General features: G+C 40.0%; 1 protein-coding gene across 3 annotated transcripts in view; it reads right to left on the bottom strand.

Annotated features, from left to right (window-relative positions):
• Positions 1-20,849, bottom strand: part of HOOK3 (hook microtubule tethering protein 3) — a 134,143-nt gene that overhangs the window by 13,436 nt on the left and 99,858 nt on the right. Inside the window, exons 16-22 of one of the 3 annotated variants that reach the window (XM_030817209.1) lie at positions 19,236-19,323; positions 16,569-16,574; positions 14,718-14,752; positions 8,833-8,915; positions 6,694-6,794; positions 3,921-4,025; positions 3,676-3,747 (exon numbers count right to left, since the gene is read on the bottom strand). In XM_030817209.1, coding sequence (XP_030673069.1) covers positions 3,676-3,747; positions 3,921-4,025; positions 6,694-6,794; positions 8,833-8,915; positions 14,718-14,752; positions 16,569-16,574; positions 19,236-19,323 — 490 coding nt within the window. The remainder of the gene's footprint in view (positions 1-3,675; positions 3,748-3,920; positions 4,026-6,693; positions 6,795-8,832; positions 8,916-14,717; positions 14,753-16,568; positions 16,575-19,235; positions 19,324-20,849) is intronic. The other 2 variants (XM_003269653.4, XM_030817210.1) reach the window with 2 other exon arrangements.

The raw sequence follows: 20,849 nt of genomic DNA, 5'->3' as shown, positions 1-20,849 counted from the left end.
CAGAAGACAGAAGGCTGGAAGATATATCACTAGCTAGTTTCTAGGGAAAACAGGTCATGGCTTTGCATTGTTTTATCTTTTTTCATTGTTTTTTTAGACGGAGTCTTGCCATGTTGCCCAGGCTGGTCTCAAACTCCTGGGTTCAAGAGATCCTCCCACCTTGGCCGCTCAAAGTACTGGAATTACAGGCATGAGCCCATGCGCCCAACCTCAGCTTTGCATTTTTAATACAATTTCAGTCTATCCTGTCAATCCAAATACATAATATTTTCCAAATAAGAAAAATCTAAAACATGTTTTTAAACTCAACTTGAAATCAGAGCATTTAAAGTTTTGAATAAAATTGACAAATATTTATTGGTAATCTTTAACTTATACATTTGGCTACATATATTAAAATTTGTATTTTATTTAAATATTCTCATTTTTCCACTTTCACATTTCAAGCAACTTATTCAAATTCTTCACACAGGTTAAAGGCCTCAGTCTATTACAAGGGCATTCTCTGAGCTACTTAATACCTCTTCCCAGCACTCATCATTTCCATTTCCATTTAAGTTACCTGAGAAGCAGAACTTTCTGAATGTAAGCATGATGGTTTACTTATCTGAACATAACTTCTGGGAGTCTATTTGGAGTTATTCCTTCACTCTCTGAAGAGTTAAAAATTAGGACTATTCTGGCCAGGTGCGGTGGCTCATGCCTGTAATCCCCGCACTTTGGGAGGCCGAGGAGGGTGGATCATGAAGTCAGGAGATCGAGACCATCCTGGCTAAAACAGTGAAACCCCGTTTCTACTAAACAAAATACAAAAAATTAGGCAGGCGTGGTGGCGGGCGCCTATAGTCCCAGCTACTCGGGAGGCTGAGGCAAGAGAATGGCATGAACCCAGGAGTTGGAGCTTACAGTGAGCCAAGATCGTGCCACTGCACTCCAGCCTGGGTGACAGAGCAAGACTCTGTTAAAAAAAAAAAAAAGAAATTAGGACTATTCTTTAGCACCACTTCACAGAATAAATCAGTCTGGCTCCATAAGAAACACAATATGTGAAGTCATAAAAATCAATCCAGAATATGAAATTATTGGGCTCAGCGGGGTGGCTCATGCCTGTAATCCAGCACTTTGGGAGACTGAGGCGGGTGAATCACGAGGTCAGGAATTCAAGAACAGCCTGGCCAAGATGGTGAAACCCTGTCTCTACTAGAAATATAAAAATTAGCCAGGCGTGGTGGCAGGCGCCTGTAATCCCAGTTACTCGGGAGGCTAAGGCAGAGACTTGCTTGAACCCGGGAGGCGGAGGTTGCAGTGAGCCAAGATTGCACCACTGCACTCCAGCCTGGTTGACAAAGTGAGACTCCGTCTCAAAAAATAATAATAGTAATATGAAATTATTAATAAGGCCTGAAATGCAGAGCTCCTAGATTGCTAACACTAAGCTTCCAGGAGGACGGGGAAGAGACAGAATAGTTTAAAAGTTAGGACTAATTCCCAGAGAATTTCTTTAAATATATAGTTTTATTTTTTCTATTTTTCGAATTTTAATTTTCAAGAAATCTGTATTTGTTTTCTGAGACGCAGTCTCACTCTGTCGTCAAGGCTGGAGGGCAGTGGTGTGATCTCAGCTCACTGCAACCTCTGCCTCCCGGGTTCAGGCGATTCTCCTGCCTCAGCCTCTGGAGTAGCTGGGATTACAGGCACCCGCCACCACATCCTGCTAATTTCTGTATTTTTAGTAGGGATGGGGTTTCACCATGTTGGCCAGGCTGGTCTCCAACTCCTGACCTCAGGTGACCAGCCCACCTTGGCCTCCCAAAGTGCTGGGATTACAGGTGTGAGCCACCGTGCATAACCTATATTTGTCAATAATCGTATTCTAACTCTGATACGATTTCCTCTTTGGTTTTTAAATTGCAATAAAATCTTAGATATGCAGGTTTTGTTTTTTGGTTTTTTTGAGACAGAGTCTCACTCTGTCACCCAGGCTGGAGTAAAGTGGTGCAATCCCAACTTCCGCCTCCCGGGTTTAAGCGATTCTTGTGCCTCAGCCACCTGAGTAGCTGCGACTAGAGGCGCGTGCCACCACGCCTGGCTAATTTTTGTATTTTTAGTAGAGATGGGGTTTCACCATGTTGTGGCCAGGCTGGTCTCAAATTCCTGACCTCAGGTGATCTGCCTGCCTCAGACTCCCAAAGTGCCAGGATTACAGGCATTAGCCACCGCACCCAGCCATAGATATGCAGTTTTGACCAAGGCAAATACAGATGTGAAAATAATATATAATGAAATTTATGAATTTTTGACAAAGATCAAATCACAGTGTTCAGAGGCCAGGGACACTAACCTTTAAGAGGCAGTATCAATTATAACTGTAAAACAAAAACAATGGTACTGTGCCAGTAACAGAGCTACAGGGTCACAGTGGGATGTTAGAAGGAATCTGGGGCTGGGCGCGGTGGCTCACGCCTGTAATCCCAGCATTTGGGAGGCCGAGGCAGGTGGATCACAAGGTCAGGAGTTCGAGACCAGCCTGGCCAATATGGTGAAAACCTGTCTCTACTAAAAATACAAAAATTATTCGGGCGTGGTGGCAGGCATCTATAGTCCCAGCTACTCGGGAGGCTGACGCAGAAGAATCGCTTGAACCCGGGAGGTGGAGGTTGCAGTGAGCTGAGATCACACCACTGCACTCCAGCCTAGGATACAGAGCGAGACTCTATCACAAAAACAAGTAAATAAATAAATGGAATCTGGTCCCATTTCTTACCTCACACAATTTTTTTTTTTTTTTTTGAGACAGAGTCTTGCTGTGTCACCCAGGCTGGAGTGCAATGGCACCATCTCGGCTCATTGCAATCTCTGCTTCCCAAGTTCAAGCGATTCTCCTGCCTCAGCCTCCCAAGTAGCTGGGATTACAAGCATATCCCACCATGCCCAGCTAATTTTTGTATTTTTAGTAGAAACAGGATTTCACCATGTTATCCAGGCTGGTTTCAAACTTGTGACCTTGTGATCCGCCTGCCTGGCCTCCCAAAATGCTGGGATTACAGAAGTGAGCCATCACGCCCGGCCAACTAACATTTTTTAAAGGCAGAAGTAGTCTTATTGGGAAAAACAAAAAACAAAAGGAAGACAGAAAGTCTTGAAAAAATACTTCAGAAGTGCAGCACTCTTTAAAATCCATAACTATTCACATCCCAACCAGGATGCTGATGAGCATTAGTTTTTGTGTTGGAATATTCAATTTCAAAACCTGCAGTAGTTCAGGATCTGACATTGTAAACATTTTCCAAACCCTATGAGATAAACTACCCTCAATCAAATACCATCCTGCAAAGACACTGAAATAATCCCACAAAACAAGAACTATTACATCTGTGTTTAGATGGTATTAATGTCCCTTCTCTTACAATAAAGTCTTCGAGGGACAGAAATTAGACTGACATTTATCTTTCTATCCTCTAGAAATAATGTTTTCAAAATGCTCTAACCCTGTTTACAGTGGTTCTCATAGTTGCTTTTCAGTTCAGAAATAGCATTAAGATTCTGTTAGTGTATGTTAGGATAGTAATTACTTTCAGATTCATTTGGTAGAGTGACTTCTACAGTAAAGGGAATATAATAAGTATTACATATTCATTGAAGTTTTCATTATGCTCCAAAGCACTATTTTCTTACCATATTGTACCAGGCACTAACAATATATTTCTCTTCCATCTCTCTCTGACTCTTTGTTTTCTCATATTCTTTCTAAAAAAAAAAAAAAGCACATGTCAATATGTGAAGATATAAAATAACTCAATATAAATAAAATACCTACAATTAATTGTTAAAACCCATGAACACAATTGTAAAATATGACAAGGCTCCCAGAATATTAAAATCAAAACATAATTATTTTATTGTACAGTATAGTAAACTACCTCTAATGAGTGGAACAGTCGGTCTCGTTCCTGGAGCTGATTTTTAAGAGCTTGTATTTCTGGTGCTGCTCCTTGATTCTGTTTAGGATCTAAAGTACGGATGACCTGCAAAAAATAATAAAAGAAAAATTTAAAGTCTCAAACTTAAAGAATGTAACGTTTAAGAAAAGAATGACTATTTTTTTAAAATAAAAGGATAAACTTATGAAAAATCAAAGGTTATCTTACAAGGGTATTTTAAAAAGTAAATGCGGCCTGGAATGGTGGCTCATGCCTGTAATCACAGCACTTTGGGAGGCTGAGGCAGATGGATCACTTTAGCTCAGGAGTTTGAGACCAGCCTGGGCAACATAGTGAGAACCATCTCTACAAAAAGTGTTTAAAAAATTAGCTGGGTGTGGTGGTGCACCCCTATAGTCCCAGTTACTCAGGAGGCTGAGGCAGGAGGATCACTTGAGCCTGGGAGGTTGAGGCTGCAGTGAGCTGAGATCATGTCACTGTGATCCAGCCTGGGCAACAGAGCAAGAATCTGTCTAAAAAAAATTAAAAGTAAATGTATGAAATAGTATTAATTGTTGTAACTTGAAGCAAAAATTTTTTATGGGTACATAATATTTGTACAAACATAAAACTTTTTACTTATATAAAGAACCAATTATAAAAAGTAATTCTGGCTTAAAATTAATAAATGCAGTCATGTACCACATAATGATGTTTCAGTCAATGATGAACCACATATATGATGGTGGTCCTATAAGATTATAAAGGAGCTGAAAAAGTCCTATCACAAAGACAACTTACCATTGTGTAACTATTTCCTTATACTATTCAGTACAGTAATGTGCTGTACAGGTTTGTAGCTAGAAGCAATACTCCATACCATATAGCCTAGTTGTGTACTAAGCTATAGCATACGGTTTCGTATAAGTACACTCTACAATGTTTGCACAATGACAAAATCACCTAAGGATGCACTTCTCAGAACGTGTCCATTATTAAATGACATGTGTCTGTACAGCAGACACTACTGACAGTGGTCTACTCTTTTCCTTTCCTCTGATCTGGTCTGCTAGCCTTCGTCTCTGATCAGATATGTACTTTGGGGGAGAGGGTCCTGACTGGTGTAAGCCTATCACCGTGGCCCCATTTCTTCCTCTGCCAGCAATCCTGTTTGGGCATGGACATTGGATGTGATTCAGGCTGGCCAACTAGAGGACGGCTGGGAAAGGTCTTTTTACTTCTCCACCCAATATTTTTATTTAGTTTTATTTTATTTTTAAAGACAGGGCCTTGCTCTGTCACCCAGGCCAGAGTGCAGTGATATGATCATAGCCCACTGCAGCCTTGAAGCACTGGGCTCAAGTGATTTTCCTGCCTCAGCCTCCTGAACAGCTAGGATTACAGGTGCATGCCACCATGACCAGCGAATTTCTTAAAACTTTTTGTACAGATGGAGTCTGGATATGTTGCCCAGACTGACCTCAAACTCCTGGGCTAAAGCAATCCTCCAGCCTTGACCTCCTACAGCGACAGGATTACAGGCGTGAGCCACTGTGCCCAGCTCCCCTAATACTTTTACTATCAAAATGTTCAAGCCCATAGAAAACTTGAAAGGGTAGAATAAAAACCCATTTACCTTTAACCTAGACTCACCGATTGCTTCATTGCCATATTTGACTTCTCTACACACACACACACACACACACACACACACACACACGCTGTTACTTATTTGGGAGGCTATTTTAAAGTCTCCCAAATAAGTTATTCAGGCCTTATAATGCATAACCTTTAAATACTTGAGCACAAATCTCCTTAGATTAAGGATATTAACCTACATAATCACAAAGCATTATCATCTGTAAGAAAACTGACCCCCTTGGCCAGGCGCGGTGGCTCACGCCTGTAATCCCAGCACTTCGGGAGGCCAAGGGGGGCGGATCACAAGGTCAGGAGATTGAGACCATCCTGGCTAAAACGGTGAAATTCTGTCTCTACTAAAAAATACAAAAAATTAGCCGGGCGTGGTGGCGGGCACCTGTAGTCCCAGCTACTAGGGAGGCTGAGGCAGGAGAATGGCATGAACCCGGGAGGCGGAGCTTGCAGTGAGCCAAGATTGCGCCACTGCACTCCAGCCTGGGCGACAGAGCAAGACTCCATCTCAAAAAAAAAAAAAAAAAGAAAATTGACCCCCTTAACCCCCAATCCAGGACTCAGAGATGAATGCCTTGATTTGGCAATTAGCAGGGTGCTCTTTTCAACTAGAATGGGTCCTGTGCTCTCCCACAATCCACGGCCTGTTCTTGTTTTCACGACAGTGACTTCTATTCCAAATTTTGGATTTACCCGATGGTTTCCTGAACATGTTATTTAGCTTGTTCCAATAAATCTTATTTTGCCTGTGAACTGGAAATAGAAGGTTGCTTAAATTCAGGTTAACTATTATTTACAACGATACTCCATCAAGAGGCACAGGATATCGGCTGTCCTATCATTAATTGGTGGTGTTAATTTTGATGACTAATAAGGTGACAAATGCCACTCATTTCCCACACAAAGTACATTTTCCTCTTGGTAATTAGTAAGTAATCCATGGAATGACCTATTTTGACCACTGCTTCTTGCCTAGGTTCTTTTTATTTGTTATAAGATTTGTTCTTCTCCTGAGAGTTTTCTGCATAAGAAGTTGCTGTAGTGTCCATCCATTATATTTGAGACTTCACTGAAATGTGATCAGAAGGTAGAGTGAGATGCCTACAAAATTCATACTTACACTTTTGGCTTTCTCTAAGTATTTTTTGTATCGTTCTTCCATTTGCTTCATTTCTTCCTCTTTCTTTCGTAAAGCTTCTTGTAATTCTTCAATTTTTAAGGCTGCAGATGAGACATAGTAAAATATATTTAGATAATATATATAAATTGTTATAATATAAATAAATTTATTTTAGATTACAATTTAAAAAATATTTTAATTGACTAATAAATAGTTAACAGCTTTGAGAGACTGGTCTATTTTTACACATAATTTTATTTAAAAAAAAATTCAGAATTTTTTTTTTTTTTTTTTACAAAAAGGTTTTCTTATAAATAAATAAAAACTCCAGTATGGAAGTACATAAATAAAGAATCCATGAGGGATGAATGGATAAACAAAATGTAGCACATAGATATAATATTATTCAGCCTTAGTTATGACACATGCTATGATATGGAGACATTATGTTAAGTGAAATAAACCAGATACAAAAGGACAAACATTATATGATTCTACTTGTATGAGTGACCTACAATAGTCAAATTCACAGAGACAGAAAATGGAATAGCGGTTACCAGCGGCTGGGGAGAGGGAGGAAGGGAGAGTTATTGTTTAATAGAGAACTTCGGTTTCAGATGATACAGTTTTGTAGATGGGTAAAAGTGATAGTTGTGCTATGTGAATGTCCTTAATGTCACTGGACTATACACTAAAAATGGCTTAAAATGGTGTGTTTTGTATATTTTACCACAATAAAAATAAGTCTGTTCTCTCACCTCTCATCTCTTTATTAATACAAACGAATTAGCAAAATCAAGCTACCTACAGGAGTAAATATTTGGGAAGCACAAGTCTGGATGACTTACATGGAACTACATTATGAAAATATCTTAACATCATATCATATTAATTAGAATACAGAGTTAAGGAAAAATTCAAAGTACAATTAGAAAGTAAGACATTATAAAGATGATTATATACTCCCTATATATAAATAGAGCCTATTTCTTTCTTTCTTTTTTTTTTTTTTTGGAGGCAGTCTCGCTGGAGAGCAGTGGCGAGATCTCAGCTCACTCCAACCTCTGCCTCCTGGGCTCAAGCGATTCTCCTGCCTCAGCCTCCCGGGTAGCTGGGACTACAGGTGTGTGCCACCACCCCAGCTAATTTTTTGTATTTTTAGTAGAGACGGGCTTTTACCACGTCGCCCAGGCTGGTCTCAAACTCCTGAGCTCAGGCAATCCACCCACCTCAGCCTCCTAAGAAAGTGCTAGGATTACAGGAGTGAGCCATCATTGCTGGCCTTCTTTCTTTTTTGTGAGATGGGGTCTTGCTGTGTTCCCCAGGCTGGTCTTGAACTCCTGGGCTCAAGCGATCCTCCTACCTTGGCCTGCCAAATTGCTAGGATTACAGGCATGAGCCACCATACCCAGCCAATAGAGCCTATTTCTTAAATAAAAATTTAATATAGGCCAGGTGCGGTTGCTCACATCTGTAATCCCAGTACTTTGGGAGACTGAGGTGGGCAAGTGACTTGAGCTCAGAAGTTCAAAACTAGCCTGGGCAACATGGCAAAATCCCGTCTCTACAAAAAATTATAAAAATTAGCCAGGCAGGGTGGCTTATGCCTGTATCCCAGCTACTGGGGGGGTGGTTAGGTAGAAGGATGGCTTGAGCATGGGAGGTCAAGACTGCAGTGAGCTGTGATCATGCCATTTACTCCTGTCTGGGCAACACAGCCAGACCCTATCTCAAAAATAAATAAACAGGCTGGGCGCAGTGGCTCACGCCTGTAATCTCAGCACTTTGGGAGGCCGAGGAGGGCGGATCATGAAGTCAGGAGATTGAAACCATCCTGGCTAACATGGTGAAACCCCGTCTCTACTAAAAATACAAAAAATTAGCCGGGCGTGGTGGCGGGCGCCCGTAGTCCCAGCTACTTGGTAGGCTGAGGCAGGAGAATGGCAAGAACCCAGAAGGCGAAGCTTGCAGTGAGCCAAGATCGCGCCACTGCACTCCAGCCTGGGTGACAGAGTGAGACTCCATCTCAAAAAAATAAATAAATAAATAAATAAATAAATAAAAATTATGTAAACTCACTATCACTATGGCAGTATACAGCAAGCCCACTTAAAAACTATCCTAATTAGGAAAACTCACAGCTGTTGTTAAATCTTGGCTCGAGATCTTCAATAATGGCTCTCTTCTTCTGTAGTTCATTATTGGCTTCATGCAGCTTCTCTCTGTAACAAACAGGTAAATATCACCTACTACTGCTTCTGTAATTTTTTCCTGTTCAAATTAAAGATCTAAGTTCTTTATATTTGGATTACACTTGCATTGCATGCAAGTGATATGAAACACATATGAAAAGACAAAACACAAATTTAATATATTTAAAAAATAAGTAAAAAATAAAGACAAAAGAATTCCTCTGTTTGAAAAAGCAGACATTTAGTTTAGATAGACCTGCATAAAGAAAGGGTATAGATTTTTTCTAGGAATATTTAAATAACTTTGCAAAGGTTTTACCATGCAAAATCTTGTTGCAAAAAAATGAAGTTCTAAAAATAAGAATTAAACAGAACACTACATATCAATAAAAAAATGAACTAATGATATACTCAACCACATGAATAGATCTCACAGAATGTTGAACAAAGGAAGTCAAAGGGGTTATTAACAATGTACGATTCTGTTACGTACATTGATGTTAAAATGAGCGGAAGGTGATACAGATCAGCTGTGTGGCTAGTTTTGTGGTCAATCTACTGGGAGGAAGAATGAAGAATCCTGGTGGGTTACTGGATATATTCCATATGTTGATCCGGGTCACCTAGGTTTGGGAGGCCTTGGCAAGCGGATCACTTGAGGTCAGGAGTTCAAGACCAGACTGGCCAACATGGCAAAACCCAGTCTCTGCTAAAAATAGAAAAATTAGCTGGGTGTGGTGGTGGGTGCCTGTAATCCCAGCTACATGGGAGGGAGAATCGCTTGAACCTGGGAGGCGGAGGTTGCAGTGAGCCAAGATGGTGCCACTGTACTCCAGCCTGGATGACAGAGTGAGACTCCATCTCAAAAAAAAAAAAAAAAAATCTAGGAACTTAAGACGTGTACTTTATATGTTATATTCCAATATAAAGGTATTTAAATAATTAACTGAAAGTGAGATATTTTCCCCTGGTATTTGATAATATGTGTAATTTTCCCTTTATCATATTTAATATGGCACTATGGAACATAACTAGGAAAAAAGGCTGCAAAAGTGGGAAGATACAGAAAATCACTAATTAAAAAAATATAGCACTTTATGTCTTTCTGATCTTTTCTATGCATGATGCTTTAATAAAACTTTTCCTTTCTCAATAAATTTTTTGAGGATGTGACTTGTATGCATTTATGACCTATGACAAAGAACATATACAATATAACAGTTGAAAGAATAATAAAACTAAGCCCAGTGAATCACTACCATGTTAAAAAATAGAAATTGGCTGGGCACAGTGGTTCATGCCTGTAATCCTAGCACTTTGGGAGGCCGAGGTGGGTAGACTGCCTGAGCTCAGGAGTTCGAGACCAGCCTAGGCAACATGGTGAAACCCCATCTCTACTAAAATACAAAAAATTAGCCAGGCATGGTGGTGTGTGCCTGTAGTCCCAGCTACTCGGGAGTCTAAGCTGGGAGAATTGCTTGAATCTGGGAGGTGGAGGTTGCAGTGAGCCGCGATTGCACCACTGCACTCCAGCCTGGGCAACAGAGTGAGACTCCGTCTCAGAAAAATAAATAGGCTGGGCGCAGTGGCTCACACCTGTAATCCCAGGCACTTTGGGAGGCTGAGGCAGGTGGATCATGAGGTCAGGAGATCAAGACCATCCTGGCTAACACGGTGAAACCCCGTCTCTACTAAAAATACAAAAAATTAGCCGGGTGTGGTGGTGGGCGCCTGTAGTCCCAGCTACTCGGGAGGCTGAGGCAGGAGAACGGCATGAACCCGGGAGGTGGAGCTTGCAGTGAGCCGAGATCATGCCACAGCACTCCAGCCTGGGCGACAGAGTGAGACTCCATCTCAAAATAAATAAATAAATACAAATAAAAAAATAAATAAATAGACCAGGTGCAGTGTCTCATACCTGTAATCCCAGTACTTTGGGAGGCCAAAGCGGGTGGATCACAAGGTCAGGAGTTCAAGACCAGCCTGTCCAACATGGTGAAACCCCATCTCTACTAAAAATACAAAAATGAGCCAGGTGTGGTGGTGGGGGCCTGTAATCCCAGCTACTTGGGAGGCTGAGGCAGAGACCCACTTGATCCTGGGAGGCGGAGGTTGCAGTGAGCTGAGATCATGCCACTGCAGTCCAGCCTGGGTGACAGAGTGAAACTCCGTCTCAAAAAAAAAATAAAGTTTAAAACATAAAAATAAAAATAAATACAAATCATCCCCAAAACTTAGTAGTCATGCATGTCTCTATACTCTTCCCAGAGGTAACCAAAGTCAGAATCTGAATCATTCTCATGATTTTCATGACGGTTTTATTGTCTTTGTGCTATTCCTAAAAAATATATTGCTTAGGCCGGGTGTGGTGGCTCACATCTGTAATCCCAACACTTTGGGAGGCCAAGGCGGGCGGATCACGAGGTCAGGAGATCAAGACCATCCTGGCTAACACGGTGAAACCCCATCTCTACTAAAAAAATGAGCCAGGTGTGGTGGCAGGTGCCAGTGGTCCTAGCTACTCGGAAGGCTGAGGCAGGAGAATGGCGTGAACCCGGGAGGCGGAGCTTGCAGTGAGCTGAGATGGCGCCACTGCACTCCAGCCTGGGGAACAGAGCTAGACTCCATCTCAAAAAAAAAAAAAAAATATATATATATATATATATATATAGAGAGAGAGAGAGAGAGAGAGAGAGCTTAATTCCGTGCAATTTAAATTTTATACATTAATCATTATGTATTATTCTGACTTGCATCTTTCACTAAACACTATTTTCTTGAGGTTCATCTGTGTTGATGTATTAGCCATGATTTCACATTTCCCCTACTGTTTGGTATTCTATTGTTTGAATATACCTCATTCAATCATTTTCCAATTGGTGAACATTTGCATATTATTTTTACTTTTCTGTGATTACAATGTTCTTCCATACTTTCTTCTACATGCCTCCTGGTATGCACGGACAATATTTCTAGGAATCTAGGATATACATAGTAGAACTGAGAGGTCACAGAATATGTGGCATGTCCAGGTTTACTAAGCAGACTGATGTATACTCCTACCAGCAGTGGATGAGAATTGCCATTGCTCAACATCTTCAGCAATACTCAGTATGTTGGATTTTTTAAATGTTAACAATTTGATGTGTAAAATGGTCTCCATTGTAGTTTTTTTTTTTTTTTTTTTTTTTTAAGATGGAGTCTTGCTCTGCCACCCAGGCTGGAGTGCAGTGCCATGACCTCGGCTCACTGCAACCTCTGCCTCCCAGGTTCAAGCAATTATCCTGCCTCAGCCTCCCAAGTAGCTGAGATTACAGGTGCGCATCACCATGCCTAGCTAATTTTTTGTATTTTTAGTAGAGATGGAGTTCTACTAAACCCACCCCGCCAGGTTCATGCCGTTCTCCTGCCTCAGCCTCCCAAGTAACTGGGACTACAGGCACGTGCCACTGTGCTTGGCTAATTTTTGTATTTTTAGTAGAGATGAGGTTTCACCATGTTGTCCAGGCTAGTCTTGAACTCCTGACCTTCAGTGATCCACCTGCATCAGCCTCCCAAAGTGCTGGGATTACAGGCGTGAGCCACCGCACCCGACTTTCTTTCTTGTCTTTTTTTTTTTTGAGACAGAGTCCTGCTCTGTTGCTCAGGCTGGAGTGCAGTGGTGTGATCTCGGCTCACTGCAACCTCTGGTTTCCGGATTCAAGCGATTCTGCTGCCTCAGCCTCCTGAGTAGCTAGGATTACAGGTGCACACCACCATGCCCCACTAATTTTTGTATTTTTAGTAGAGACAGAGTTTCACTATGTTGGCCAGGTTGGTCTCAAACTCCTGACCTCAAGTGATTGACCTGCCTTGGCCTCCCAAAGTCCTGGGATTACAGGCGTGAGCCACCACACCTGGCCCATTGTCATTTTAAGTATGCATGAGGCTGGCCATATTTGGAGATATCTGTGGCTCCTGTGGTGGGCTGAATTATGTCTCCTAAAAAGAAAAATTGAAGTTTTAATTCCTAGGATATATGAATGTGACAATATTTGGAAATCGGGTGTTTATAGATGTAAGTAGCTAAGATGAGGGCACACTGGATCAGGGAAGGCCCTAAATCCAATGATTGGTATCCTTTTAAGAAGGTCACAAGACACAGACATACAGAGAAAAGAATGACATGTGAAGGTGGAGAAAGAGACTGGAGTTATCTGTCTACAACCAAAAACATCAGGACTGCTGGCGGTTACCAGCCACAAGAAGGATCACAGAGCAGATTGTCCCTCCAAACCTCTAGAAGGAACCAGCCTGCTGCCACCTTGGTTCTTCTAGCCTCCAAAACTATGAGAGCATAAATGTATGTTGCCATAAACCATCTAGTGTATGGTAATTTGACATGGTAGCTATAAGAACTAATACACGCTCCATCTTCACTAATAAACCCTTTCTGATGAAGATTTTTCACTATGTAAATGACTGCGCACAGAATAATAGTCAGTTGGTAGTTTTATGAAATGACAGGTATTATATTTTTTGCCATAAAGGAATGATAATTTTTTTTTTAAAGGCCAGAATTCAGTACTAAATTCTCATTGCAGGTAATCTCACAAAAGGCAAAAGTAGTATTTTCTGTTCTAGTACATTAAGAAACTGCCCACTGCTTGAATTGCTGGCAAATCCGTCACCAGGACTATCTTGTGTCTCCCACATTTACCATTTAAAACCCAAAAACACAAACTGGATAGCCAGAAGAGAATTTCTTTTGCATCCTAGTAGAATAAACCCAAATTATCTTTGTGGTACTGAGGATGTCTGGTTTAGCACAGTGTAAAGTTGTAACACTTTAACAGGCTATCAATTCACAGTCACTAATTCAATGCTTGCCAGGAGTTTTGCTAGAAAAGGATGAGAAGGATTAAGGTTGTTACTGGGTGCAAGAAAAATTATGAAACATCTCTAATATGGTCAACCTCAGTTAAAGATAAAGAGAGAAGATTTCTTCTTCATGAAAAAACAAATGTGAATATTTTAAAATTTACTTCATCTTTTATACCAAAAAGTCCTTGTTTGTAATTCCAGGAAATATTTGAAAATCTACTGACAAGCTTTTATAGATTTTAAAAAATTTACTTAAGAAAGAAGATTAGACTGGGTGTGGTGGCATGTACTTGTAATCCCAGCTACTCAGAAGGTCGCAGCAGGAGGATCACTTGAGACCAGAGTTCAAGTCCAGCCTGGGCAACATAGTGACCCTGTCTCTTAAAGACCTTAAAGTCTCTTAAAGACAGGGTCTGTTTTTAAAAAGACCCTGTCTCTTAACTTTTTTTTTTTTTAAATAAATAGATTAAGCTGGCAATACGTTAGAGCTGGCAAGCTATAGCCCATGGGCCAAAACCAGACTGCTGCCTGTTCGTATCTATAAAGTTTTACTGCAACATGGTCACAACCATTAATTGATGTATTGTCTATGGCTGTTTTCAAGCTACAACTGCAGAGCTGAGTGGCTATGACAGAGACCAGCTTTCAACTCCTAAAAAGCAATTACTATCTGACCCTTTGTAGAAAGAGGTATCTGACCCATGATCTAGAGTGTCTCAAACTCCTAACTACGATTATCACAAAGACAGAAAACCCTGAAGTCTCATTTGAGAAGGCAGTTCTAAAGCAGTCATTATTCTGACCTGAGACCCTTGGGGAGAAGTGACCCTTCAGACTCTCTTAATGTATTATAATTTTCTGTTTCTTCAAGGGCCACCTGTGCCAACGCCTAGACACACTGTAACTACCTGACACAAAGCACATGTGTTCCACTATAGAAGAATCAGCCTCAACAGCTTTTATACTTACAGATGTTCTTCAAGCTTCTTTTTTAGAAGGACTGACTAAAAATGAAAAACAAAATTAGTTTATTACCTCACATTTTAACTAAATAGTATTTTCTTTTAAGTTAAAAGTACAATAGTCATTAATTTTGAGTGAGCTCTCAGTAATTTGTTTGGTCAAAGAGCTGAAAACACACTATGTACCCCAGTTTAAATCTCTTTAATAAAGGGAGAGCGCAGCCCCTAAGGGATGACAATCAGTATGAAATACCCACAACCTGGATATATATGAATTCTCTATTTATAGTCAGGCAGATGAATAAAATAGGAATGAAAAAGTCACTTAATTATAGACCTAATATTCCTGGATTTGGCAGGCAGACAGGACCCTAGTAATAATAGACTTCCTTTAAGACACTTATCTGCTATACTATTTTTCTTGAGTCATGATAAAGTATTGGGTCAGCTTCTATAAATACATCTGACTTAATCAGTGACTTATGAAAATGCACAGGTTACAAATAATTTATGCAGTGGTATGGGAATGTGAAGGATGGCATATGCACAGCCTTTAATATGCTGGAGAATGTAGCTTTCACTGGATAAAAAAAAAGTCTCCTGAAAAGCAGGAGATCAAAATTGACCTAAAAATAAACAATAAAGACATTCTCTATAAGATCACTAAATTTCATAATTTAACACTTATACAGTACATACTATTTATAAATTTTATGAAACATTTCATTTTGAGATAAATGGTTATATAATTAATTCAGTCAAAACCCAATTAATATAGGCTTATAAAACAAATTGTCCAATCAACGCCAGTGATGAGGGAAAAGGAACCCTCACACTAAGTTATTTTGATAATAATTACCATAATTTTTTATTCATTTCCATTCTAACACAGCTCTATAATACTTCAAATTTCACTTCTTTCCTCAATATGTTAACTATAGTTACCTCAGTAGATCCACATTTCCTCTATCACTGCTTCCCAAATATACAAAAAGATAACCCTGTTAACTTTATTTTATAAAAAATTTAAAAAAAAATAGAGACGGGATCTCACTTTGTTGCCCAGGCTGGTCTCAAACTTGTGGGCCTCAGTGATCCTTCTCCCACCTCGGCCTCCCAAAGTGCTGGGATTACAGGTGTGAGCCACTATGCCCAGCCAACTCTATTAACTTTCGATTACTGCTCATTCCTTCTTTAGCACAGGGATAAAATGTAAATACTTTTTAGAAACTTTAATTCTGTGCTTACGTTTTGATTAGACTCTAGCAAAACTTTAACTCTGAGAAGATATATAATAACATAGTTAAATGGGTAATATGCCAAACAATGCTCTAAATCATGTCATAGACACTGTCATATGTAAACCTCACAGCCTGTGTAACAACAGCCCCATCTTCGTTGAGGAAGGGCAGGCTGGAGAACATTTAGTAGCTTTTAAGTGGCAGATCCAAAACCCAGGTCTGCCAGACCCCAGAGTCCATGCATGGCCTTCACCTCCATGCTTCCTATGCTGCAGTGCCTCTCCAAACTGAAGACTGTTCCTACCAAAGCATGGGGCAGGAGGAGGGTAGACTGTATCAAGATAATTTATATAAATGAATTAATTATAATAATGGGATGGAACAGGAGTGGAATGGGGAATAAAACCAAGAGCAGACTTCTTGTTGGCTGACTCTTTAAGAGTTCGATATCCTTTGAGTATCTTAATTGTAAAGGTCCTAAACCTATAAGGCAAGTAATCCAAATATTCATTTTGCACAAAACTACCTTAATAAAATTTTCCACACCATCAACTACGATGGCAGTCTAAATCCAAAAACTGCTCACTATATGAAAATGAAAAGGAAGCCATACTTACAATAGCCTTGAGCAGAAACCATGCCAAGAGACAGAGAGGACAAATTAGTATGAAGCAAACACAGCAGCCAAGAGAAGGAACGATTTAGTAATTCATGAACAGAAGTAAAAGATAAGTACTTTTTTTTCTTTCTTTTTTTTTTTTTTTGAGACGGAGTCTCACTCTGTTGCTCAGGCTGGAGTGCAGTGGCGCAATCTCTGCTCACTGCAAGCTCCGCCACCCGGGTTCACGCCATTCTCCTGCCTCAGCTTCCTGAGTAGCTGGGACTACAGGCACCCGCCACCACGCCCGGCTAATTTTTTTTTGTATTTTTAGTAGAGACGGGGTTTCACTGTGTTAGTCAGGATGATCTCGATCTCCTGACCTCGTGATCCGCCCGCCTCGGCCTCCCAAAGTGCTGGGATTACAGGTGTGAGCCACTGTGCCCAGCCCAAGATATGCACTTTTTAAAAGAAATGTACATTTTTCTTTTTTCTACCGTCTCCTCATCCTGTCGTGTTCTCTGAAGTTTTATATATTGTGGCTAGCTCAAATTATCCATATGGCTGGATATAACAATGTTCTTCTGCTTCCATGCTAAAAACAAATTACATGAAAATAATAATAAAAATGTGCAACCCCTTCTACTCTGACTTAAGATCACATGAAAGGACTGTGCTTTTGATAACAGAAGCTGGCAGAAATTATGTTGTTCTTCTCCAGAGGGGACCACTTCCTTTGGCAGGTTGCTTTATGTGTTGCACATTCCCGAGATGCAACACTCTAAGTTAGAGAAAGAGAAAAGTAAGACAAAAACATAAAAATATTTGCTGGGGCAAGAACCATATATCCTGTATAGCACTATTTATTTCTCTAAGCCATTTGGAGGCACAGTTTCAGCTATCTGAATCTTTTCTACATATAGAAAAGAGCTCAGAGCAAAGTTCTGCTTAGTTTACAGCAAGACATTTGCACCTGGATAGTCAAATAAATGGACTAGTTTATGTAAATAGTACTTGACAGGGCTAGCATCTCACTTCTGAAATACGTTCTGTTACAGTAATGGCCCACAGCATATTTAATTAGATTTGATTACCATAGTGATACCTAATCAAGCTATGCCAAATTATCTTTTGAAGAATAAATGCTTTTATGTTTTAATGTAAGAGAACCATGCACAATGGCCATCATTGTAACACTGAAGTTTAAGCTGATTCTGATATTTCACCATTTTTACTTCCTATGTACCACATGCCCTTCCCTCACTCCCATAACAAATCAATAAAAGTCTCCTCAGACTTTTAGAGACCAGAATGGATTTTACATTTATCTCAGCTTAAAGGACCTAGTGATTTCACTGAATTAAGAAATGTTGCCCCATTCAGTTCATCTCTAAGGTACTTAATTAGGCTTAATAATATTTTAATACACTAATGGTAGTTTTGTTTCACCTCTTTGTGGTTTAGCATTTTGAATAAAAACATGTTTTAGATTTTAATAAGGGCATAAGGAAGTTTAAATGTTGGTGACAATTTTAGGAATCAGAAATCAATCTCAGAATCTAACAAGGACTGCCAACACATTGATTAAGGGATGAGCTAACATCACCCATGTTAGAATGAAGGACATGTTGCCAATATACACGAGATGATGTCTGGAGAAACTCATTAAGCTAGGCCATGGATGAGCTTTTTGTATCTAGTATTCACAAGTTTTAAGTAACATACTTAACTCCCTTTCTTTGGTTCCTTTTGCTTTTATATCCTCTTATGTTAATAAGGCCAAATGGAATTGGCTACATCTATAGTTTTGAAGTTAATCCTCTAAAATGACTCTATCGACGGAAACAAACACTTATGCTCAAATGCCAGAGTTTACAGCAAATTACATTGGTAACAGGAAAAAAACAAAACATCTGGTTGAAGCAAAGACTCATCACCAAAATTTTGTTTTTTCTCCTCTTTACACTATTTTTGAACACTCTAAGTCTTAGCTCTGTTGTTTACTGTTCATTAAACATAAAGGATTTGCAAAATTTGACTTACTTACACTTTTGCCAGAGATAGACGACTATGTGCTACCTGAGTACTGTGATAGAAGATTAACACACAGGTGTGAAGAAAGGCAGTCCTTGGCTAATACATTTACACTATTCTAGTGCAAGTGTGCAGAGCTGTGACAGAGACGCAGAGTGCTGGGGGATGTGCAAAAAAGGGCCAGTGCCGGGGAACAGAAGGAGTAAGAGGGATTCAGAGATTTAGAGAAAATGCAATACTAGGGAAGGCAGTATTTTCTTAAAGTCACTTTTACATTAAAAATTTCTACTTGAACATTCCAAATTCCCACTAGCAATTTTTTTTTTTTTTTTTTTTTTGGCCAAAGGGGAAAAACCCTACACTTCATCTTTGAATACTGAGTTGAGCACATTTAAAACAATAAAGCCTCAATTAATTCCTCAGTTGGTAACTAGAAATGAACTTCTATTTCCCAGCAGAGTGAATCTGAAGAGACAATAAAGTACTATCTGGTCCTTTTTATAAGAAATGTTAGTAAAAAGGAAAACACTATTTCTTTTCTATAACAATATAATACTAAATTATTTTGATAAAAAACATCAAATAAAAAATAAAAGTTATTTCTCAACATTGTGAAACTGATGGACTATGGTTGGTACATATTAAAACTTACATCTTCTGCTTTTGAGCCTTGATCCTGTAAAGATTTTTGTAATTCTTCAACTTGTGACTGTACTTCCAGAAGTCTTTGATTCACCAGCCTAGAAATGAAATGTACATTAATTTTCCAAGTGGTGACTTATGTATGCCTTTTTTCCTTAGGTTGTCATATTAGTTAGAAAGTATAATTAGCAAAATCAAGTCTCGTGTTATAGCAGTAGTAGTATAGTAGTGGCCTGATGTCATGAGTGGCAGCTTACTTTTCTGATTATTTTTGGTATTGCTTGAAATTTTGAATGATGACTTCTAACACAGTGCTTGGGTGGGCACATATTTTAGAACCAATGTACTTATGCATATTAATTTCTCTGAAATTCACTTCAATACATGTTTATGAAGACTATGTCTCAAGGACTGTGCTCAGCACTAGTATTAAAAGATCTCTGCACTCAGGCAGGGCGTGGTAGCCCATGCCAGCACTTTGGGAGGCCAAGGTGGACGGACTGCATGAGCTCAGGAGTTTGAGGCCAGCCTGGCCAACATGATGAAACCCCATCTCTACCAAAAACAGAAAAATTAGCCAGTCATGGTGGTGAGCACCTGTAAGTCCCAGCTACTTGTGGGGATGAGGTAGGAGGATCGCTTGAGCCCAGGAGGTCGAGGCCGAAGTGAGCTGTGTTCGTGCCACTGCACGCCAGTCTGGGCAACAGAGTGAGACCCCGCCTCACAAAAAAAAAAAAAAAAAAAAAAAAAAAAAGATCCCTGCCCTCATGGAATTACAGTCTAGTGGGGAGGAAAAAGTGTAAGCAAATAAAATACAATCAGATAAAAACTTCAAAGTAGTACATAGATGCATATAAAAATGATGGTCAAAGAAGCAATAACTCTCTGGAGGAGTTAAAATACTCTGGACTTGAAATGAGACTAGAACAATAAATAAAACATCTATGGGTTAAGGGTGGAAAGGAGATTCAAGACAGAGGTCAGTATGTCCAAAGTATGCAGAAAAATAAGAGGATGCAGTGAATTCAGGAATGGTATGGATGATGAGTATGTTATGAGAGGAGGAATGGCTGGAGAGAAACTGGGGGGAAAGGAGATCAGCACAACCCTGTATGGAATACAAAGTGTCTGCTGGGATTATCCTGTTATCAGCAAGCCTCAAGTCAGGCTGAAACTGGAATAACTCAGATAACCTTAAATAACGCTGATTCCACGGCTTGACTTTCTTTTTTCTTTTTCTTTCTTTCTTTTCTTTTTTCTTTTTTTTTTTTTTGAGATGGAGTCTCCTTCTGTCGCCCAGGCTGGAGTGCAATGGTGCAATCTCAGCTCACTGCAACCTCCGCCTCCCAGGCTCAAGCAATCCTCGTGCCTCAGCCTCCTGAGTAGCTGGGATTACAGATGCGCACCACCATGCCTGGCTAATTTTTGTATTTTTAGTAGAGACGGGGTTTCACTATGTTGGTCAGGGTGGTCTCGAACTCCTGACCTCAGGTGATCCACCCGCCTCGGCCTCCCAACGTGCTGAGATTACAGGCATGAGCCACCGCACCCAGCCCATGGCTTGACTTTCATAAATTCTCTAGGTCATGATGCAACATTCAGGAGACCAGCTTACCTCCCAAGG

Source organism: Nomascus leucogenys, chromosome 8 (genome assembly GCF_006542625.1).
Source record: "Nomascus leucogenys isolate Asia chromosome 8, Asia_NLE_v1, whole genome shotgun sequence".
NCBI classification, from domain to species: Eukaryota; Metazoa; Chordata; class Mammalia; order Primates; family Hylobatidae; genus Nomascus; species Nomascus leucogenys.
The sequence above is the reverse complement of the archived record's forward strand: the minus strand, read 5'-3'. Positions and strand labels throughout refer to the sequence as shown.